Raw genomic sequence first — 24,624 nt, 5'->3', positions numbered from 1 at the left:
CGCACGTCACCACCGCACAGTGATGCAAGGAGCCAACTCACTTCTACTACCGTGGACAAATGCACAGGAACAAGCTTGGTTACTTGTTTTTTTTTTTTTTTAATACTTCCTGAAGAAAAGCCTTCATGAATGTAAATACAGAGAGTTTACAACAAGATGGAACTCACCAGGAGCCTTCCGTGTTCTGGAATCAGATTCTTAGACAGACTTAACCAATTAACACTGTATCAGAATGATGGAAAAAAAAAAAGTTTGGAGAAAGAAATAAACCAATCATGATCTAAAACATACAACATTCATTTATTCTTTATTTCATTCATTGATAAAATAAAACAACAAACAATATAATATAAACACAAATGTTCCTAAATTGTGAATGAAAGGGAGCAGAAAGAAGAAGAATCTTATTTAATCTGTCCCTTTTTCCCAAGAAATCCATTTACAAACAACATAAATTAAAAAACATCAACAACAAAGTAAATAAAAAACTAAAATGAAAAAGCCACCGGCCAACACAGACAGTCACATTCCTTTTTAGTTCCCAAGTTACAATTCAGTTAATACCATTCAACAACAACAAACAATGTTTTGGCAATGGGTAATTCAATCAAATGTAACATATTTCATTATATTTAATTATATTTCCTTAACATACTGGCTTTAATTGTTCTTTTGAATGTAATGTTTGATTTGGATTCTTTGTTTTCTTTGTTCAGATTGTTCCATAAACTGATTCCTTTCACAGAAACACAACGTTCCATCAATTTAGTCCTGAATCTTGGTTTTTTAAAGATCTCTGTTCCTTTTAAGTTATACTTGCTTTCTCTTTTTTCAAATCTTTTCTGAATGTTGATTGGTAAAGTGTTCTCATGACCTTTAAACATAATTTGCAAAATACTATAATCTACTTATTCATGAAATTTCAACAATTGTAACTGAAGGAACAATGGATTTGTTGGATCTCTATAACATCATGAGTCACACACAGTACAGATATGAATATCTGCCAATCTAAGGGGCTTACTGGTGTTTATCAATGATATGACAATATTCTTCAGATTTAGCCAATTGCTCAAAAACTAATGATGACTTTTAACATACTGCAAAAGAAAACACTTCTTGAAGGCAAAGAAATTGAATAATTTTCAATGGTTAAGTGTGTCGCCTGGTCTCATCCAACAGAGCATACTTTCTAGTTATTGAAGACACAATAAAAACAGAAAGGCCCATAAATAAAGGTAACTGGCTGCATAAATGTCTGGTAAATAAATGTTCCACGCTTCAGATAGACACAGAGAGTAAAGGACTCAACCCAAGTATTAAAATTACAGGCATATTTACAATCGTGACACTTTGATCTAATAGTTGGAAACCCCTGAAAATGGAGGGACTTTTCTTAAAAAACCCCAAAAATTTAATTGTTAAACTGTAAATGACATATTTTGAGTATCGTTTTCAATTAAGGCTGAATAAAATCTTTGGGATTAGATAAATCATCACTATTATATTCAAATTATTGATTAAACAACGTTTAAATACTTGAATAATTAACAGACACAAAACAAAGTGTTTTTGTGTAAAATGGACATAACATACACAGAAAGGTGCCATGTCAACCAGCATATGTGTTGACTCTCTTTTTATTTATTTATCTATTTTATTCAGGCTCATACAGTATACGACTGCAGTCAAACTGGTAGGCATGAATTAAATAATTAATAAATTAATAATAGTAAACTGAATATTTAAGTTTTCTTTCTAATCCAGTAGGAAATTGCCAGTGATTGGTTTTACATCTCCTATCAGATGCAAAGCAGTGTTTGTACAGACTATGCCATGATAGATGATTACTAGCCTTGAAGACATGATATAAGATTACTACATTACTATAGTTACAATATTATGCACCAGAGAAAAAATGATCAGGGACTTGATGTTTCTTTCCACTAAGGCAAGACAAGCAAGTACAATTCAACAAGGTGATTCAACGTGCTATACAAAGACATGAAAACATAAACACTACAAAATGTTCATGTAGCGATCACCCTGAAAGTAATGAATGTTCAAATATTTATAGCCAGGATTTTTCTGGGAATATGGATGTACCCAGATGTCATTTTTAGAATACTTAATCGGGTTTTTTATTTTTGTGCATTACTAAAATTGTATCAGTCTTGTGTCTTGTTTTCTCTTCATATCAAACATCAGTATAACAAACTTATTAAAACCATTTTAACCTATTATTATCTGCTTGAGGGCAGCACGGTGGCTTGGTGGTTAGCACTGTTGCTTCACAGTGAGAAGGTTCCCGGTTCAATTCCCTGGCCCGGCAGGGTCTTTCTGTGTGGAGTTTGCATGTTCTCCCTGTGCTTGCGTGGGTTCCCTCCGGCTTTCTCCCATAGTCCAAAAACACGTGTAGTAGGTTAATTGGTGATTCTAAATTGCCCGTAGGTGTGAGTGTGTCTGGTTGTTTGTATATGTGGCCTTGCGATGGACTGGCAACCTGTCCAGGGTGTAACCCCTGCCTCTCGCCTGTAATGAGCTGGGATAGGCTCCAGCAGACCCCCGTGACCCTGCAAAGGGTAAAGCGGGTATAGAAAACGGATGGGTGGATGGATTATCTGCTTGAACTGATAACAGTTAACGCTTAATCTGAAAACGGAACTCTTGGACAAGGAACTATAGGAATTCTGTTTTTCAATAGTTTTTCAAGCTAAAATAAAACTTGTTCCAGAAAATGTATTCACAAATTCTCAGATGCTGAGTGGGTGGGCCATTTACACATGGGAACAAATTTTTTGGTAACCTTCTATTAAAGAATGAAAAACCCACAATGATCACTGATTTAACTGAGATTGACAAGTTATTCAAGCCCCTGGATTGCAACCGAGGTCAACCACTTAGGGCCCCTGAGCAAGGCCCTTAACCCTTACTGCTCCCCGGGCGCCGTGCCATTTGCATGGTAGACCACTGCTCCTAGTTTGACTAGAAATGGTTTAAATGTAGAGTATAAAATTTCCCCATTGCAGGATTACTATTGGAAAATGTAATTAATTAATTCATATCATTTAATTTATGTACTTGTACTTTGACTTGTACTTTGAATTACCTTCAAAGGTGTCAAGTAACGAAGTACAAATACTTTGTTACCTTACCTTACCTTACCTTAGAAATTTTGGTTATCTATACTTCACTGGAGTAATTAATTTTTCAGACGACTTTTTACTTTTACTCCTTACATTTTCACGCAATTATCTGTACTTTTTACTCCTTACATTTTAAAAACAGCCTTGTTTCGGCCTTTAAAAAAAAAACTATCCAGTTAAATTGCGCCATCCGGATATGGATGGCGCCATTACGCCATACCATTACAATACTTATATAGACAACTGGTCATCATATCTCCTGCTCTCTGAAACACATGTTAATGCTCACTAGTACACATATATGGTTCTTTAATATATTTGCATTATACTAAGATGCATTCATTTCCAATGGCTTTTGTCCTTAATGTCTTTTTCCCCCCTTACATTACTTTTACTTTTATACTTTAAGTAGTTTTGAAACCAGTGTGGTGGATATACACACACAGGACAATTGTTAATTCTCAGAGTTATAATTCACGGCGACCTCGCCCATGTTACAATGTCTTGTTGTTCCTTTTACAAGGGATATTCTTCCCTTTAATTATACGTGCTACTTTAAGAGTACAGACACACCTCGGAGGTGCTGACGTTTTTACCTGCGCGAGACTTTGCAGTTGTGTGGTTTTTTGGTTTCTCACTGTGTTAATTGAATTAAATGGAGTGCTCTCCAAAGAGGAATTAATCTCCGTCGTCTCTGCCTACATCAACCGCACTCCTACACCAGTACTTTTATACTTTTACTTGAGTAAAAAACTTGAGTTGATACTTCAACTTCTACAGGAGTATTTTTAAACTCTAGTATCTATACTTCTACCTGAGTAATGAATGTGAATACTTTTGACACCTCTGATTACCTTGTGTTGAATTGTGCTATATAAATAAACTTGCCTTGCTACTGAAGATTAACTGATGAAGATCACTTTTTAACTACTTGTGCATTTTATTATTTCTTACCTCTTTTCTTATCATTTATTTCATTTCATTTGTTATTTACTGTTTAATGTGTCTTGCCGCTTTTAATGTTGATGTAAAGCACTTTGAATTGCCTTGTAATGTACCTTGCCATGCTGCTTTTCAAACAAACTTTCACACGTGTCGCCTTGTTTTCCTACGTCACTTCCTGCGCGGCAGCTTCGCTCGGCAGCTTTGACGTTAGCTGCTCGGAGCTTCGCTATAGTGAGCTTTAGTTTGTTCCTGCGAACTCATCAGGCTTGAGATCAGGCTTGAAACGTTAAAGATGAATGCCCACTTATAAGTGACACCGCTGTGACGCTACTGGGAATAACTGTTTTCCTAAGTTTGACTGTTAAACCAGGATAGCCTCGGTAGTTGCTAACACCAACAGGACTGAGGCGGAGAGTGCGAACCATTTCACAGCTAGAAAAGGTAAAGTTTTTATTTAAATGGATCCATACTATAGAGCAGCTCGGCTGGCCCTTCGATGCACACTAAGGTCTAATGTAAATACAATGCATGACAAGCTCTCCTGGATGAAAGTCACAGAGAGGACAAGAAAAGACAACTGAAACAACATCAAATAGCCCTAAACAATTCTGCACATGTAGGATCAGAGGTGTCAAAAGTATAATTACTCAGGTAGAAGTATAGATACTAGAGTTTAAAAATACTCCTGTAGAAGTTGAAGTATCAACTCAAGTTTTTTACTCAAGTAAAAGTATAAAAGTACTGGTTTCAAAACTACTTAAAGTATAAAAGTAAAAGTAATGTAAGGGGGAAAAAAGCCATTAAGGACAAAAGCCATTGAAAATGAATGCATCTTAGTATAATGCAAATATATTAAAGAACCATATATGTGTACTATTGAGCATTAACATGTGTTTCAGAGAGCAGGAGATATGATGACTAGTTGCCTATAAGTATTGTAATGGTGCAAAAAGTCAAACTTCAGAGGCATGTTATCATTTATCCTAACCTTTATTGGAATGTACATCCAAGTTTAGTTGCAGGAATCTGAGGGAACGGATGTAAGAACAAAACTGGACAAGAACATCTGAAACAACCACGACCAAATTCACTCTATCCGGATGGAGCAATTTAACTGGATAGTTTTTTTTTAAAGGCCGAAATGAAATAGAGTAACGAGGCTGTTTTTAAAATGTAAGGAGTAAAAAGTACAGATAATTGTGTGAAAATGTAAGGAGTAAAAGTAAAAAGTCGTCTGAAAAAGAATTACTCCAGTGAAGTATAGATAACCAAAATTTCTACTTAAGTAAGGTAACGAAGTATTTGTACTTCGTTACTTGACACCTCTGCGTAGGATACTATCAAACAAACACACTTATAATTATATTTATTTATTTGATATTTTATTATCATTATTACTTTTTAATTTCATTTTGTTATTGAGGTTATCTTGCATTATTACTATTACTGTTAAGGTTGTTTTACTTGACTGTTAAGTGTACTTAAGCAGGGAATATCAGTATGGACCATATTGTTTCTGTACTTGTAAATGTATATTGTTATGTCTGTTTGTTATGTGTGGACCCCAGGAAGAGTAGCTGATTTACTGCATCAGCTTATGGGGATCCTAATAAACTCATAAACTCATACGGGATCATTTATACAGGCTAGCCCAGATTGTGGCATCGATTCCCCGTCAACATGTCGGAGCAGCTGACTGCGGCGCAGCAGCGGCAGATCGAGGAGAACCGGCGGAAAGCTCTGCAGCGCAGAGCTGAGAGACTCGGGCGGAGCGTCTGCACCAGCAACCAGCCTGCAGCAGTTTCTGTGCAACCACAGCTCCCCAAACAGACCCTCACATCCAACCGTGGTGCCTCAGCTAATGACGGGCAAACTTCAACTTCTTCACGCAAAATGTTTACTCCACCTTTCAAAAAACATCAGGCAACATCATCAGGCAATCAAATCAAAATCAACCAAAGTACTCTTAATAATAACCCTTCTTCGTTGGGACAGGTGATATTTTGTACTTCAACATTTAACATCATCGAATGGGTCATTATTTTCACACGTATAATGATTTGTATCCTTTTTATTCACAGACACAACTCACCAGTCCATTTCCTCAGACAAATCAACATTTGAACAGCGCCGTGCTGCTGACTGGAGGAGATGCCAAGTCGATTCAGCCCACATCTGACTTCACCTCCAGTAGTTCTGGTGGTGCGGTTAGTACGTTCTACAAGCAAGCCAATAAACCCACAAACGTTTCTGCAGCACAGCTCTTTTCAAATTCGAACACTTCGAATCCCGTGCCTGCAAAAAAGGCTGCCATCTCTGTGAGAGGGAAATGTGTGCCTCATTCAGAGAATCGCTTCAGAGTGGAAGTAGGCTACCACGCAGAGCTCATTACTGTTTTTAAAACCATAACCTCGAAGAACTATGGTAAGTTTTTGTCAGTGGAACCAGCCTCACAGTCGTGTCCATGTCCATGAAGATCCTCACAAACTCATTTTCCAAATTGGAGTAGCACTGTTATGTCATACCTATTGCCTATGTATGAATTCAGTTGAGCAATATCATCTTTGTTCATTCAGTATTCAGTAATTATTCAGTGCTAAAATGGGAAGTTTTTCAATACAGCATATTAAATGTATACATCATATGAAAAACATGCTGTTATAATACTCTGTGCACCTTATTTACCAAATAGGTCTGTTTTTCATAGTTCTACAGTATGAACATTGACTAATTTAGTTTAAGAATGAGTATTACAACTGCATCCGTGAAAAATCTATCGAAGCCATGAGTAAAGCTGTCTACATGGGAGTACTTTGTTTTGTAAAGGCAGCTTTTCAAATGTATTATTCTGATCAACATAATTTAAAGCACCACTAAGGAACTTTTGCAGTTTTACAAAGAAAGTCCCCCTATGGGACTGGAGATTAATTTGCTTTTACAACACTGTCCAACATTTATTCTAGTTTGTTCCTCACTTGTTCAGTCCTTTTTTTTTCTTCTCCGTTATTACTTTCTCAACCCCTTTTGTATCCTCTCCCAAAAGTAATTCTGTAAGTTAGTTTCATTGTTGTTGACGGTGCTATAAATCAATATTAAGTTATCACAAGAAATGCCTGTTATGGGAGTTCAAAAATACATTTGGTGTTTTTTTCTGAATGTAGCGATGGGAGACGTCAAGAACTAAACAGCACTGCCTAAATGTTATTCATTATTCCTTCGAGTTAAATTGAAATAGGCATTTTTGCATTAAAAAAAATAATTTGTGCTTGTTTATGTTAAGATACCAAATTGAGACATTTTTTTACATTTTTTTTTTAATTTCTGCCCTAGATCCCGTTACGAAGACATGGAACTTTGGTTTGGAGGACCACGGACACTTAAGTATGGAAATAATGCAAACTCTTGTAAAAGTTTCTTCATAAAATAATATTTTCTGTAAGCTTTCCCCACCCCCTTCCAATACCAATTTCAATACCTAGGCTTTTAGTATTGGCTGATACCGAGTACTCATCCAATACCAGTGTCATTTTAAACTTGTAAAACAACAAATTTAACACTTATTTTTCTTAATTAATATAAATTACTTTTTCTTTTACATATTTGTGGCTGCACTTCAAAATTTGAACACACTTGGGGTTGTGCTGCCTTTTAAAGAAAACAAAAAAATGTAATTTTATAAAAAATACATTGTATTGGATGATATAAAGACAAATATACTCACCCATACAATGCTCTTATTTTTATCAGTGTCACTGAGTATTTATTATACTAGTATAAGTATTGGAACAGCTTTATGTAAAATAGGCCCTCCGACAGTTTCTTTTAAAGCCAGCTTAATTTAAAATGATGTCTTCTTGATCTCATGTTTCAGTGGAGCAGGCAGCGACCATTGCCTCTGTCTCTCTGAGGCCTCTGGAAGGAATGGAAGTGCTGGACGGTGCAGCATCCACCGGCCGACCTCACGACTCTGCTACACAAGCAGCATTAATGAAGCTTTGCAATGGTTGGCAGAAACCTGGCGCCACTTTGCGGGGCCAGTGCTTGCTGGTGTCCCGGACGAAGTTTGAAGTTGACATCCTTTACCATGCTGATGTCATTTCAGCGTTTAAGCAGATGCCAACAAAAAGCTATGGTAACATACACTTATATTGACTATCCAGGCTTTCTTGACGGTATTGTAGTAATTGCTTTGGGGTGTTTTGATACAATCATATTTAGTTTTTTTTTTTTTGCCTGCTTTGTAGACATGGCCACACGAAAGTGGAGCTTTTCACTTGAGGACTACAAGAGACTGAGTGAGTAACACCATTTTATCCTTCTGTTCCTTGTTTTCTTGGACATATTTGCAATCTTATCTAACAGTGCTTTGTTCCATACTTAGTGGATCTCATCAGTGGGATAGCAGGAGTGGAGGTGGAGCCTCTACCCAGGGCAATAATCCAGGCTTTCTCTGCCAGGTTCGATGGGACTGAAGCCAGGTCTTTAGACGTCCCTGAGGCAGACCTTTCCAACATCGACCCCACGCTCTCCTCCAGCCTCATGCCTTTCCAGAGGGAAGGAGTCAAGTAGGTATCTCTGGCCAGCAGTGCTCTTTCTGCCTGATGTAGCCAATAAGTCAGCACTAGTAGACAGTATGTCATTTGCAGTTGTTTCAGTATTGGTCAAATTAAAATATCCTCCTTTTTTTTAAATAAGTCAGGACTCATTTGCAACTCGATTGATATATAGTTTTAAAGGGGACCTATAATGAAAAACAAGTTTTTTCTTGCTTTAACATATATAAAGTGGTCACGACGGAGCGATTTACATAGTGTAGCGACGAGGCCACAAATCAACAATAACTCAGTTACTTGCTCTTAAACTTAAACTTGAACAAGGACTTAAACCTTAAACTAAATAGCTGCTGCTGCCTGGCGTCCTCTATGGACTTAAGGAATATTAGTGGATACCCAGTTAAAGGGACTAAAGTGAAGGAGGAGGGCAAGGGTTAAACAATAATCACTAATTTAATATCACACAAAATATATACAAATTCCAAATAGATAATTTCTTATTATTAGTGCAACAGAAACAACACACAAATGGATTTATCTAATCTAAACCTTATGGAAATATACAATGCCGAATTAACCCTATTTAATCCTATTCTAATGTCGACATGTTGCCCGGGGGTGGAGCTCTGTGAGATGGAGGTGACAGGGATGCAGAGTCCTGAACACAGACGGGAGGGGTGAGCAGGGGGAGGGGCGTCCGAGCCCCGCTGCTGTTCAGACGAAGGGGAGGGTGGAGATGTCCGCGGTCCTGCGGGATGAGAAGGGGGGCGTGGCGGGCTGATGAAGGCAGTCGGCAGGCAGGTGGTCCGGTCCTCAGGACAGGGGAACTTTCCCAGATTGTCCGACGTCGGGGTTTCAGCCGTGAGCAGGAAGGATGCATTAGCTTTAGCACGAGCTAACGCATCAAACTGGCTGACTAGTCCAACTTACTAGTCAGCAAACTCCAACCAAACTACTGTACATGAGACAGTACAATCTTCAGGAGGTATCCTCCTCTTTAGAGATAAGCAACGTTACTTATCTCAATAGAAAGTCACAACTTAATGACCAACAGTTATCTGCTCGACACGACGTCGACTCCTCTCAGCTGTTCTCACTCTCAGCTGTTTTCACTCTCTAACCGCCGATGCGCGCTCCCGCGGGCTCCCGTTGGAACCAAACGGACCGTTAACGCTCTTCCCGCGTGCACGCACACACACACAATAATAAAGTACATGCTGTCACGTTCTCTACAATAACATAACACAGTACCGCAGCATAACATAAAATGCAACATAAAAACGTATGTAGTGCATTAACATAACTTTTTCATGCAGAAAACATAAACCAAATATAACAAATAAACGAATAATATAAAAATAAGATTGTACAGGGGCTGACTCTAGCTGGGCTTCAATACACATAGGTTGGCCTCCGATGCGTGAAACCACACCCACAACTAACTCCGCCGGCCGGAGCTTCCGCCATTTTTTCTTAGCGGTGTATCGTGTCATTCATGCAGCCAATCAGCACAGAGCCTCATTATCATAGCCTCCCCGCCCACTCAGAATCCAGCATAGATAATGAGGTTAGAGAATGGGATGCTGAAGACATGGCTCAGAGGCTGAATTTCTAATTTATTTAGCAAAAAAATGTTTTTAATACATTCAAGGCCTGTTTAAAATATGTATTAGATACCATAATAGATCCCCTTTAAGTTAAAGGAGAATTTCCCTTTTTTTTGCAGCTTTGCGGTGTCTAAACAAGGTCGCATCCTCTTGGCTGATGACATGGGTTTGGGAAAGACAGTGCAGGCCATCACCATAGCGGCTTACTACAGGAACGAGTGGCCATTATTAGTGGTGGTTCCATCTTCTGTACGATTCACCTGGGCTGAGGTAAAAAAAATATATATTCAGGAAACTGATTATGTAAAAGTAGCTCTGTACTCAGAAATTGTTAGTGTTCAAGGTGTTGATGTTTGTTTATAGCATTTATGATCAGTGTGTCCTTAGCCAAATTGGGCCATATGATTCTGATGATTAAATTTTCTATCTTTTTCCGTGTTTGTTTTATCTAACTTGCATTTCCAAGAGTTGATCTCTTTCTATTTTCATTTAATAGCCCCCATCTACCTAAGTTTCAGTGCTTCCTAGTTTCAGACTTCATCTCAGGTATCCTTTTGTTCATCTGTTTCACAGCATCTGTCCTTCGCTTTACTTGCAGCAGCATTGCCAGACTGCTGTGGCAGAGGAGGTGCACTTGACCTCGTCTCTATAGACATGATAGTCTGCTCTTTAGAGAGATATGAATTATACACAGTTCCCCGAACAGGAGCTGAAATCACATGGTAGTTAAGTCTCAGAATGTTATCCGATCACAAAGGGCACTTACTTTGTCGGGTTTGGCTCTTATCAGCTCTGCAAGTCTTCCACTTTCGGACATATTTGTGGTGAATCATGGGAACTAATTTAATGGTTTTAAATCAGGCTGACAGGCCAATGCAGAGCAAGTAAGAGAGATGTCAGGGACATTTGGGCCAGAGTGGAAATGGGTACATTGTTCTAATTGTAAGCTTGAATTGTCAGTGATTAGCAATAGTATACAGCAGTTGTTCACACAATTATGTTGTCTGCAAATTTCAGAAACTGGTGTAATTTCAGTGGTGCGAATGAACAAAATGATTGCAGCCCTGACATTTAGTTTAGATTTTTCATTTCATTATAATATTTTTATGCCTGAAGGCCTTCAGACGCTGGCTCCCCTCCCTGAATCCTGACAGCATCAATGTGGTGGTAAAAGCCAAAGACAATCTCCGAGCGGGTTTGGTAAACGTCGTCAGCTATGACTTGCTGAGTAGGACGGACAAACAACACCCAGGAAAGCCCTTCAATGTTCTCATTATGGTGAGCTGGTGATCAAACATGGCTGTTCCCAGTTGAAATGTTATATTTTTTTTATCAAAGTAAATGTATATAAATGTATAAAAAAAATATTTTTGTAATTCTGTAAAGGATGAGTCTCACTTTCTGAAGAACATGAAGACTGCTCGTTTTAAAGCGGCATTACCCCTGCTGAAGGTAATAAAAATGTCATAAATGTACTACTAAACATAATGAGGTAATAAAATGTTTATATTTCCCCCCTCCTTCCCATTCTCTGACCTGTCTCGTGTTTACAAGCAACATTGTCCATATAAATAACTAAAAATTAAATTCTAATTTGTGAATAAAATTGCATTTAAGTTAACTAAAATACTTTTTCAAGCAACTGAACAGTTTTTCTTCACCAGACAGTCGTCTTTTCATGTTTTTTGTTGTTAATTTCAGTCACATCCACATTAGGAATTCAAATTTTAACCAAAAAGAGCAGCTATATCAAACTTGCACATGTAATAAATGTAAATATATTCTTGCTTTGTGGTCTGATTACAACTTGTTTTTTGGTTCCCCTCAGGTGGCTAAGAGGGTAGTTCTTCTATCCGGGACTCCTGCCATGTCCAGACCCTCTGAGCTCTTCACACAGATTTTGGCTGTCAGGCCGACACTGTTCCCCCGCTTTCACGAGTTTGGGATGCGCTACTGCGATGCCAGAGAGGTATCTTCATTCTGAGGGATGTTTTACTGGTCAGATGTGGGTCTTAATGGCTTTGAGTAGTAATTGCTTGTAATTACAGGGCAGCTTAGAGAAGAGTAAAAGACTTCAATTGTGGGATTAGCTGACATTTATTTATCTACCTTGCTTACACTAGATATTTTGTAGTTCTTTTGAGTTGGATTCTTCCTACAAGAGACACGTTAGGGCAGGAAAATCTGACATGTTTTTTGATGAGCACAGACTAAAATTATTATAGAGGCTATATGAGTTCAGTGTGTACTTTATAACTCATCTGGCTTCAAGATGAGAAAAATCCAATAATTGCTTCTTCTTTTATTGCTCCACTGTGGCCACTTACATCTGTTGGGCTTTGAAAGTGCTCATTTGGTTATTAAAAGTTATTATGAAGTCTCTGTTGAGGGTTATAAATAACAGGAATAATTTACTTATCAAATAAATATATTAAAAACCACTTGAAAATCAGGAATTAATAACTAAGCGGCACAATCAGTCCCAGAGTAGCTGTTCTGTGCGTGCCAGCCTGTGATTAAATACGACTATAGAACAACAGAGAGTTTGAACACAGACTTTTAAAACCAGCAAAATGTAGCAAACATGCAAAATAACCACAAATGTCTTCACTCTTGTTAAACATATTAATTAGTATTATGCATGATCAATAACACTTGTATTCCCCCAGTGTCAACTAAACCACAAGGAACAAACTAGACATACTTAATCACACAGACAACTAAATCTAGATGTGGTTCTCAGTGTGAACTACAAAAACGGCGAATGAAATCATGTGCGTTATTTCATCACACCCAGGGCAGTTGTATAGCATCAATTAAATGGAAAATGTATCGTGAATCAAAATCCAAAATCCGTAACCAGGAAAGCATAAGCTTTAGCTGAGAGTGCAATCGTCTTTATCAGTTACGCTTTTTTTTTTCTCACCATCAGTTCTAAAGCCATCTCCGTTTTTGAACCGTCTGTCTCCGTTGTGTTTTTTTTCTTTTTGCGGTTTCAATTCTCCAATAAGTGTAAAATTAGCGGCGTGTCAATCGAGAACATAGTTGAGATCTAGCAGCTTATCGGCTCCTGAATGACTTTGCACGTTACGTTGACATCAGAATGCCAAACACTTGCTAATCGCAGTCATGGAGAGCAAACAAGCAGAGGTAACTTGGTAGTGTTGCCGTTAATGTCTTTGTCAACATAAGTTGCTGAGTAACCAAGCTGAGCCCGCCACAAAGAGCAAAGGAAATTAGAGGCCTTATGGCTGAAATAAAGTGTGTATGGTGGATTTCTGTCAGAAAAGGGAAGGAACAGATAAACTCCAAGCTTGTGTGATTGTTTTTTTATTTATTTTTTTAACCACCAGCAACTAGAGCTGCTCTGCTGTTTCCCCACACAGATGTATGTACATGCTTCAACACCCGAGCTCTGGTCATTCGCCCATGAAACTGGGGTGCAGGTGGTGAGAAAAACATCCAACTAGCAGTGTGGGCACACAATGATAAAACAATAACAATGAAACGATAACATGCTGTGTTGGGAACAAATTGGTATCACTAATAAAGTGCACACTGTGACGAACCTCTTGGTACACCCAAAATATGCTTGATGGTGGGGAATAAAACGGAAAAAACCACAACAAATAAAAGTTAAATGTTGAAAGTTAAATTAGCTATCGCTGCCCTGACAAAAGCTCGTTATTTGAAGTGGCGTTAAGAAGCAAACAAATGGACATCTATGTTGTTTCCCTTGGTTCGGCCTAAACAGCTGTATGGTTATGATCTGTCGTCAGAGGTGGGTAGTAACGAGTTACATTTACTCCGTTACATTTACTTGAGTACGTTTTGGGAAATGTTGTACTTTTAGGAGTAGTTTTGAATCACTATACTTTTTACTTTTACTTGAGTAGATTTGTGAAGAAGAAACTGTTCCTCTTACTCCGCTACATTAGGCTATGTTGAGCTGTTACTTTTCTTTTATCCCTTTTATCCGCGTACGCGTCAATTTCATGACATCATTGGGTGATTCTTTGGGAAAAATGTTTGTTTTTGCATGTTTTGTCACATTTACACAGACTCAAACACACACAGAGTTTCTATGAGTTCATGGGCTTGTTCTAGTTCTGCCTGGTTAAAAAAGAAAAGTACAAAGGCTTGAAATTTTGTGCTACTTGTGCTTAATTTATTTTTTTATTCTGTTATTTTATTTATTTTATTATTTATTAAAGTACTTGAATTTACTTTAAGATTATTTTAATTTAAGCTATTTTTTATATTTTATTGATTTTAATTTATTTTATTGATTTAATTTGCCTGAAGATGATTATTTTGTACTTTTGTCTGTTTGAATGGTTGTGTTAAAAAAATTAAATTATTAAATTAAATCAGACGTTAGTCAACAGTTACTCAGTACTTGAGTAGTTTTTTCACCAAGTACTCTTTTACTTTTACTCAAGTAATTATTTGGATGACTACTTTTTACTTCTACTTGAGTCATATTATTCTGAAGTAACAGTACTTTTACTTGAGTACAATTTTTGGATACTCTACCCACCTCTGTCTGTCGTTGATCCTGGCTACGTGAAGCTCCCTTTTTCCCTCTCCATATCTGTGAGGGATGAGAGCATGTGGCGTTGGTGCTGCAGCTGGGCTCTCTTTTGCCCAGGTCGGTCTGGCTACCAGATGGGTTGTTCAGATTTGGTGCTGGATCAGGCCTCTGTCACGCTACGGTAGGAGCTGGGAGAGCCCAGGCCTTCACGGCTGACAGGGTCAGGAGAGATGATGAGAGAGAGCGAGAGATGAAGGGGAACTGTTATGTTTTGTTGTTGAGCTTGAGTTGCAGCGTGTTAGCAGGGACCCCCGCTGGTTTTTGGAGGTGCAAACCCAGCAAGAGGCTTATTGTACCAATCACTGGATCTGGTGATCAGTGGAAAGTATGATACTGTTAGTTGAAGTACATATTGCATCACTTGCACAAGTGTGTCTATGTCCCTGATCACAGTAATGATTTAAATAAGGCTTCAAAAGCAGCTGTGTAGAGTCTCCACAGGGAATATGTTATTAGTTTAGCAAGATCAAGTAGGAAACATGCAACATGGTGAAAACAACAAATTATTGATAGATATTGAATTTATATTCAAACCCTTTTATACACATTTATAAATAGATATGTTGTGCTCATTGCAGTGTATGCCACATCTGCCCTCACCAGTCCATTACTCATTCCCAGACTTCCCACTATAATCTCATCTTTTGTAACTGGCCTCCTCCGTCTCCTCCACTGGCAGAAAATGTGGGGATGGGACTACTCGGGCTCATCGAATCTTGGAGAGCTGAAGCTGTTTTTGGAGGAGTGTCTGATGCTGCGCCGCCTAAAGTCTGAGGTTCTCTCCCAGCTGCCGTCCAAACAGCGCAAGGTGGTCACGGTGACCGTAGATGGGATCAGCACCCGCACCAAAGCTGCCCTCTCGGCTGCAGCCAAAGGGTTGGCCAAGGATCATCGCAATGTAAGTCAGAAAAGTCTGGGTTTGAAAGTTGTTTCCAGGCATTTTAATTTTTTTCAATTTAAATATTTGCCCAAAAAACTAATTTCCGATCATCCTAGAGTATTAGGGAATAGTTCAAATGTCTTTCGCTGATATTTTGCTGTGTGTATATATTAGAGATGCACCGATCAGGATTTTGAGGGCCGATCACCGATAATCGATCTCCAAAACCAGTATCTGCCGATCCCGATGTTGCCGATCACCGATCACAGCGTGAATTCCAGAAATTCGTCAATAGTGTTGTCTCATGTTCAACACTGACATTGTATTATTAGGTATCAAAATTAGGAGATGAGAAAGTATCATGAATTGTCTGTTTTATTGCAGGCTGAGGCAACGTGGAATATTTTACCCTGTAGAGACTCTTGGAGACAACGTACGCGTCTTACGAAGAGTTAGTGTAGCTAAGCTTTTTTCTAGTGGCGTTTGTTGTTGTAAAAGTCATTGATCGGCTGATCTGAACTATTACTTTCCGATGTCCGATCAAAACCGATGCATTATCGGTCCGATACCGATCGGTTGCCGATCGATCGGTGCATCTCTAGTACCGGTATATATGCTGCAATGTTTCCTTTAAAGTTAAATCAGAAGATGTAAAAAAGGGGGGGGGGAAACAATGTTGCCCATTTCTGTTGTTTTTATCTTTAAAGGGATGAGCACTAATGACAAAATGCATCTTTGTTACTTGTCAGATAATCTTTCGAGATCAAGTGGCTGAAAATTACAGTTTGATCTTCAGAAATACCAAATAGCTGAACATTTTTTCATTTAAAAGATAAACATGTAGATGTAATTCATAAAACATGTAGATGTAATTCATAAAACATTTGATCACTGTTTTCGTCAGGGCAGATCTGTGGCGCAGGTTTATTAACGGACGCTCAAACACAATTCAACTTTATCTCCAACTATAACAATTAATCGTTATGTGGGACATTTGTGGACATCACCGCAAAATCTATCCATTTTTGATGCTCTATGGTCTTTTCCTGCTTCAATTGTCATTTGTTTTCAGATCTTTCTGACTTAAGTTTTGTCATCGGCAGGTAAAATGCAACTCAGTAGGGTCAAGATTGGGCGATTGATTAGGCCATTACAGGCTATTCCCCTTTAAATGCTCTTGGGTTGATTTTCTCAATATGTAACTGGTTGTACTCTGAAAACCATCATCGCTTCATTCTCCTAAATCAGAGTAAGCCGTATTTCCCAGGATACTTGGGCATTGTTTGAACTGCTTGTGTTTTATCAATAATAAATACAAGTGTGATTGGATGGTGTAAGCAATCTCAAGCCAATATTCATTTTAAAAAGGTGACCTGAAAATGTTTCGGTTAATAGCCAAACAAAATAAACAAGAGCATACCAGAAATTCTGTCAGTAGTTCAGGACCAAATAGTCTAATCAAGGATTTGTCACTATAAAGGAATGATGTTTAATCCTTTGTGTAAGGTAAGGGAATTGGATGTTTGGGTTTTTTTGTTGTACCTCAAACACAGGAGGGCTTTTAATCGACTCAGCGTTCTCCAGTCCAGCCTTATTTCACTCTGGTGGGAGTGAGTTGTTGAGCACGATTGTGCATAATCACACTGTTCATCAGAGTAATGGCAGTCCTATCAAATCATCAAGCAGAGTCTGCTGTCAGTTCTTATCTTGTGCTCTCCTTTTATCTCCCGTCTAGAAAAAGGAGGAGAAGGAAGCCCTCCTAGTCTTTTATAACCAGACAGCTGAGGCCAAGCTACAAGCCATTATGTAAGTTCCAGATCCCCTAATGCAAGAGATCAGTGGGTCACATCAGCTTTGGTTTGATGGGTACGAGTGCTAAAATGCGAAACCAAGCAGAATGTTTTGTCAGATCAACGTGATTGCACTGGATTTGAGATGGGCCAAAGACTTCACACAAACTGTGAAATTCGCCCTGTCTGTCTGTGAAATGCTAGATTACAGTATGTTGTTCTGTCCCTGTCAGGGAGTACATCACAGATATGCTGGAGTGTGGGAGGGAGAAGTTTCTGGTGTTCGCCCATCATAAATTAATCCTGGATCATATCACCACTGAACTGGTTAAAAAGGTATGATGTGTTTGTGTTAATCCGCTGAAAGAGCTATTTCTGTAGAGCCTACCGTCGTCCTCGGGGCACACTGTCCCGCATCCGTCACTTTGCAGCAACACACCTAATTCAAATTAATGGTCGTCATCAGTTTGTCATCAAGGTCTGCCCAAATCTGTTAATGAAAGTCATTTGTATCAGGGTTTGCTCAAGCAGGGAAACATGTAAACATGCAGGACAGTGTGCCCCGAGGACCAGGGTTGGACAACACTGCTGCAGAGGACACAACACTGGCATAAGAATCATCGAACCATTTTCTTTTCGATCTGTTTATTTGAGAGGGAGTTTTGGAAAGAACAATCAAAGTAACATGTAATTTCCCCCAACAGAGTGTAAACTTTATCCGTATTGATGGGACGACTCCATCAGCAGAGCGACAGCAGTTGTGTGAAAGGTTTCAGTTCACTGCCGAGTCCTGTGTGGCCGTGCTGTCCATCACTGCAGCCAACATGGGTCTCACCCTGCACGCTGCAGACCTGGTGATCTTCGCTGAGCTTTTCTGGAACCCTGGGGTAAGCTGTGCACACCTAATGCTGCCTTCAGACTAACAGTCCTATTAAGAACACACTATCATTAATTTGTGCCGTGTTAGTTAGTTCCAGGTAGTTCTTTTAACTTCTTTTAGCTCTCTTGTAGTTGAACCCAGAGTACTGTGAGATTGAGACTCTGGTTTAAGGGTAGATCCTTATACATACTGCATGCTAGCTTCATTCATTATCGTCTGGACTCACAAGTCTAAAGTATTTGCTAAAACTTTAGCATTCACATTAACCCTCTGGAGTTGACGGATGTGCTGGCGTGTCTAAATCGCATGACCAAACTGCGATGACGTAGCAGCAAGACGCAACTTATACCAGTTTTTAACTCGTGTTGCTAGGCCAGGTAAAATCTGAGTTATGATGAATAATATAAACCATGCTTTTCCTGAATATTCTCATCACATTTGATGCAGGGAGAATAATAATAAACAGTTTTTAAGGTGAAAATATAGAAGAGTAGTCAAAGGGCCAATTACACCCTAGACTCCAGAGGGTTATTCATCATTCTTACTGTATGTAACTCTGTCTATATGTTTTCACTTTTATCTGGTGGTCAGGAAAAATAATACATGTAATCTTTATGGAAGATTCATATTAAATAGAAAAAAAAACATCTGGTAATGTTGGATATGTGGATTCATACTAACACGCTGGAGAGATGAGTGTATTGACCTTGTATTGTATTGTTTTCTATTTTATTGTAAATATGCAGTTGTATAAAAATATAGTACATCCTATGGTTGCTGTTGACAACAAACGGTTGAGCCTTTGAGAAACAGTCCATCTTAACAAAGGTGGTACAGTACCTAGAAAAGATATGCAAATTGCTTGGAATTAAGTTGTTTTATGTATTAATTTTATAGCGGTCAAGTGATTTACATTTTTTTTTTAGATTAATTAATTAAGATCTGTAATTAATTAATCTAATTTGTCTCTGTTTTTAATCTCACCTTAAAAATTGCTGAGAAAACCCTCACCTTGCAACTGAAATATTGCAAGCCTTTTATTATTTTAATATTGATGATCATGGCTTACAGCTTAAAGGGATTGTGACATGAAAAACACATTTTTCTTGATTTTTTTGTGTTTTGTTGGGTGTCTTGACATCAATTACACCCAAAAAACAACGAACTTTTAACATTCAGTGTATTGTGTGCTTTCTGGGATTTTCCGCATAACTATGCAAAAACGGCGCATGTGGTTTGGTGGCGGGCCGTTACGTAACGGCCCGCTAAGTCACCGCCCCCTCCACCCAGCTCCCTGCCTCCTCTCCTCTCCAGCGCGCCATAAAGGCTAATTTATGGTTCCGCGTTACACCGACGTAGAGCCTACGGCGTAGGGTTACGCGGCGACGTGCACCGTACGCTGAACCCTACGGCGTAGGATCTGCGTCGATTTAACGCGGAACCATAAATGAGGCTTAACACGGAGATGTTTAGAGACTCTTTTGTTCTAATCACCGGAGGAAAACTGCTAAGAAGACCCGCGGCCACTGACTGGACTTAAGATAAGAGGACACTGCTGCTTGCATGCCTTTATTTTTATGATTGTTTGCGGTGGACTGCTTTTCTGTGCATGCTTCGCCTGTCGCTCCCGGCTTAACTCTCCGACGCCGCTGTTAGAAGTCCGGTTCGGTGTGCGCACGGACTTCATCCCCGGGCTGTAGTCGCCCTGTCTGGGCTGTGTGTGGGTGTTTGTGGTCGGTGTGCGCGCGTGTGTGTGGAGACGCCAGCAGAAGTGTGTAGCGGTTGGTTGGAGGAGGTTTGGAGGAGGAGCGGAGCAATGATTGACAGGAAAGGGGGAAAAGGAAGCGTTTTTCACGGCGCAAAAAAACACTGTCATAAAAAGCCAGGAATGGAGTAATAGAGTGAAGTTTTTCTTGTTACACCCTTTTAGACACATTTGAGGGATGTTGGCCAAGACTTTTAATAGTGTTAAAAGCATTTTAAAAATGATGTCACAATACCTTTAAGAAAACTCAAATATCCTATCTCAAAAAATTAGAATATTCTGGGAATCTTAATCTTAAACTGTAAACCATAATCAGCAATATTAAAATAATAAAAGGCTTGCAATATTTCAGTTGATTTGTAATGAATCCAGAATGTATGACATTTATGTTTTTTTTAATTGGATTACAGAAAATCAAGAACTTTATCACAATATTCTAATTTTCTGAGACAGTCCTGTATCTGCATAGAGATCTCGTTTTTGCAATTCTTTGATCACATCCGCAGATGCTTCTAAAACAGCAAATAAAATTGTTTGTCTTTTTTTTCATCAAAGTAGCTCACTCCAATTGGGCCCCATAGGTGCAAACTAATGACCTTTTGAAGTAATTCATCAAGGGGTTCAATTACTTTTTTTGCCAGCAATGCGAGTGTTTCGTGGATTTGTTCAATAAAGATATGACAAAATTATAATTGCTTTTGTGTTATCAGCTGAAGCACATTGTCTTTATCTATTATTGTAGCTTAGATGGAGATCAGATTACATTTCATGGTAAATCGATGGAAAAAATCAGTTAATTCCATCGAGTTCACATCCTTTTTTCTCGCTACTGTATATTTAAACAGAAACACAAGGAACATTAGGTTTTTCCATCAATTATTAAACACAAAAATCAATATATGTAATCAACTTTAGTGAGAAAAGCAATTCCATTCTTTCCCCCAGTCGATATGTTTTGTAGTATAACTTCATGTCTGCATTTTGCCTAATAATATATTCATTCATTGGATAACTTTGGACAGCAGTGTTTTTCTTATTTATTTAATTTTTTCTCAGCACACGACCAGTGCAGGTCAGATGAGGGCACAGAGTTTGTTCTGTAACACCAACCATTGCAAAGGTTACTCACAGATGCGGTCATAAAAGTTTGAGGCTCTGTAAAACTTTTTTTTTTTTTATCTTAAATATTCTCCTAGTGGGCTGGATTTGCTGGAGCACTCAGTCCTGGGCAAATTGGCACCCATCTAAAATTGATTCCACTTTTGAAACCCTTTGCTGAATTTGTACAAATTCAGATTTCTCTCTTTTTTTTTTTCTTTAGGCAGCTCTTCAGACATTAGTATGATGACACCACAGAGTTCAACAGAATACAGTGCGTGGAGGCGTTTTCCACCTGTAATTTTCTCTAGCATTTATTTTCTTTGTGGCACCAAATCCGGAATCCTTAATTTTTTTTGTGTAAGTGACACATTTGCCTGAGCTTTGAGAGGGAGATGTGCTTATGTGATATTGAAAAAAGAAAGCAACTGCTGCTATGGGATGTTTCAGAAGATAAGCTTTCATTTCACTTGACACCAAATTAATCCTAAATGTGGTGATTTATGACTGAGGGTATTTCTTTTTTTTTAGCAGAAGGGAACTTTTCAAGCTATCAGTGCATTTGAAAGAAGCCTGGAAACGCTGCACTGCAGTAAAACCATAAATGTGTCTGTATCGGTTTTTGTTCTGCAGGTTCTCATTCAGGCAGAGGATAGGGTTCATCGTATTGGACAAACAAGCAATGTGAACATTCACTACCTGGTTGCCAAGGGAACAGCTGACGATCATCTGTGGTATGTCTCAATTATTTGGAAGTCATTCAACCCACCTGCATATTGATTAAGTTTTGCTTTTCTGGCCAATGAGCATAAAACCAAAGCAGTCGGGGGGCAAGTCCGTGGGCTGATTGATATCCATATTGTGACAAACATCAAAATGAACTCTGTGGCCTGTATTGTGATGATTAATTCATGTATTGATCTAGGCCAATGATCCAGGAAAAAATGAAGGTCCTGGAGAAAGTGGGTTTGTCCGAGTCGAACCTTTCGGAAAATGCTGTGAACGCAAGCTTCCACTCAAAGGTAACCTTTTGTATATGTTAACAAATCGAATGTTTGTTTGATTCTGTCAGATGCTCTATAATCATATTTACATACATTGCATGTATGAAACACATTTACACAAGGCTAGGCTTGTCTGCAGAGATTCAGTCCTGAAGCTGGTCATTTTGTGTCCAGGACCCAAACCAGAGGAGCATCATGGAGATGTTCCAGAGGTCTTTCTCTGCAGACGACGACATGGACGAAGCGCTCTTATCGGAGGTTGCAGATGATTGGGAAGACGTTCCACCAGAAAGCGTGCCTGCTCAACAAGCATCCAGCAAAAACAGCCTCAAAGATTATTTTAGCAAATGACTCAAAATATGTTGCATTGAGAAACTTTATGAAAATCCTTTTTGTTTGTTTATTGGACCTAATTCTGAGTTTTCAGCCTATCATGACTGATGTAAGAGTTATGTTATGTAAGAGTCACAGTTATTATTTTTGCTATAATAAAATGAGATGCATATTTTAAATCAATGCCAGTCTGATTTGGAATCATTGCAGAGCCTGAAACAACCTTGAGTTCTCATAATGGATGTAAATTGACATTTACTGGGAATAATTATTGCAGATTTACTTTTTCAGTTTGAGAGAAAAATCCAGCTATTATTGATCAACCAAGGTGAATATCAATGTTTTTTTTTTTCTCCAACAAGACAACTGTGTTCAAGTATGTTTGCCTTATTATCAACAGACTATTATACCACCCTTTAGTGAAGAGGAATGGAAGTCCCAAGTCTTCTTTATTATATTCTCAGTATTCTGGGCGTTAATGGTCTTGAAGTTAATATTAGGTTTACAAACCTGGATGCTGGCTGTAACACATTCTTAAGCTGCACCAGGAGCTTCCTTGAATACTAAAGTAAAGCTTTCTGGTTATCGCTCGACCCTGGTTTCAGTTGTGTAACTTATGGTTGTCTTGTGTGTGCCTGGAAGGCCGTAAACCAGCAGTATTAAGAGATTAAGTACTCCTAAAAAGTTTGGCCTTTTAAACACCACCCACAGTAGGTGGAAACATCTGATTTATGCCTCATCTGTTACATAATTTATACGAAGTATTTTAGTTTCTTCCAACAGTTTTAAGCTTACATTCAGGAGAAGGTATCAAGTGTGCTGATGCAGTTCGAGCGGTTTGGATTGCAACATCTTTCTCATAGTGGTCTGCAGAGATTTGAATAACCCAGATCATCTGTGCAATAAAGGAAGATAGATTTATCTCAATGTTGCTGCTAACTGACACTGCAGATGAAAGCAGACTGCACAGTAGTGTTCTGCAAGCAATAGATATGTGACATCGTTCAAGTTCGTCATCAATCAGGATGTAAACACATTTTATTTCATTCTCTGTTCTGTAAGAACAATTAGAAAGTGGCATCCAATTATTCTTTTTGCCTTTTTGCCACCAGACTAGTTCCAAAAATGGAGTGCAAGGATATTATCAAAATGAGTATTTTCTATGAATATCTATTTTCTGACTGGTTAACCAAGTAAACAATCTTATTTCCAAGAAGTATGTTTTCAATTAAGTATATTTTTTAAGAGAAAGTCAAGACAGTTTTTACTAACTGTAACTGTTTTACTGATTTTGTCAGTAAAACAGTGTTGCAGGTAGTCATTTTGTGAAGAAATGTGTTGCCAAATCAATGATTCTTGCACCAACTGCCCCTTTTGAGTTCTACTGGGACCTCAAAAATGTCAAATAAACAATGTATTTCCAGTTTTGATTTGTCGTGTGTTTGGGATCTTGTGTTGTTGTAGATATCTTATTTCTTTGCCAGCCAACGTTTTAAATTGATTGCTTTAGAAATTTCTTATTTTAATTTAATTTTCACTCTCAGTGAAATATTCTCTGGCTGTAACCCTCATTGCTTCAAAGATGAAATATTGCATCCCTTTTTTCTTAAAAAATAGGCACTTGATCATTGCAGCCAAACTGCTCTGTATCTGCAGTCATTGTTTCTATAGTGTGTTATGCACATTTGTTTATTTAAAAGATTTCAAAGCTGAATTTGGTATTGTAGATGCATCAGATTTTTGTGCTTAATATTCTTCCAGTCATTCATATATTTGTGCAAGTTAAAACAGGGGTTTGGATTTAACTTCCCAGCAATCCTACAAGGAGTTCTTGTGGGCTTGTACCTTTTGATGCCACTGAACTTCGTAGTGACTCTCAGTCCACATGGCAGAACCAAGAGAAAGCCCACTTCAAACTCATTCATGCAGTTAACGTTCAACATTCACTGAATTTGATCAAAGTTGTCATTTCGGGGTTGATACCTGCAGAACTGTCTTGCTGTTATGTGGAAATACATGTTTTATTTTG

The 24,624-nt window shown here is 38.4% G+C and overlaps 1 protein-coding gene across 1 annotated transcript; it reads left to right on the top strand.

Annotated features, from left to right (window-relative positions):
• The first annotated feature begins 4,278 nt into the window (after positions 1-4,278).
• Positions 4,279-23,961, top strand: smarcal1 (SWI/SNF related, matrix associated, actin dependent regulator of chromatin, subfamily a-like 1). The gene is made up of 18 exons (XM_061724497.1): positions 4,279-4,532; positions 5,737-6,086; positions 6,173-6,515; positions 7,422-7,472; positions 7,963-8,223; positions 8,336-8,386; positions 8,473-8,656; positions 10,371-10,521; positions 11,368-11,529; positions 11,638-11,703; positions 12,080-12,220; positions 15,525-15,743; positions 17,461-17,531; positions 17,749-17,851; positions 18,220-18,402; positions 21,892-21,992; positions 22,184-22,280; positions 22,437-23,961. The coding sequence occupies exons 2-18, from the start codon at positions 5,772-5,774 to the stop codon at positions 22,611-22,613; spliced, it is 2,676 nt and encodes an 891-aa protein (XP_061580481.1). The 5' UTR covers positions 4,279-4,532; positions 5,737-5,771; the 3' UTR covers positions 22,614-23,961.
• The last annotated feature ends 663 nt before the right edge of the window (positions 23,962-24,624 follow it).

Source organism: Cololabis saira, chromosome 6 (genome assembly GCF_033807715.1).
Source record: "Cololabis saira isolate AMF1-May2022 chromosome 6, fColSai1.1, whole genome shotgun sequence".
In the NCBI taxonomy this organism is placed as follows: domain Eukaryota; kingdom Metazoa; phylum Chordata; class Actinopteri; order Beloniformes; family Belonidae; genus Cololabis; species Cololabis saira.
This window is presented reverse-complemented; position numbering and strand designations above follow the sequence as displayed.

Bases quoted from the DNA above. Each gene is read 5' to 3' on its own strand.
- smarcal1 (XM_061724497.1), top strand. From the start codon at position 5,772: ATGTCGGAGCAGCTGACTGCGGCGCAGCAGCGGCAGATCGAGGAGAAC. The intron at 6,087-6,172 runs GTGATATTTTGT...TTTTATTCACAG, and splicing joins ACCCTTCTTCGTTGGGACAG to ACACAACTCACCAGTCCATT. The intron at 17,852-18,219 runs GTATGATGTGTT...TTCCCCCAACAG, and splicing joins CCACTGAACTGGTTAAAAAG to AGTGTAAACTTTATCCGTAT.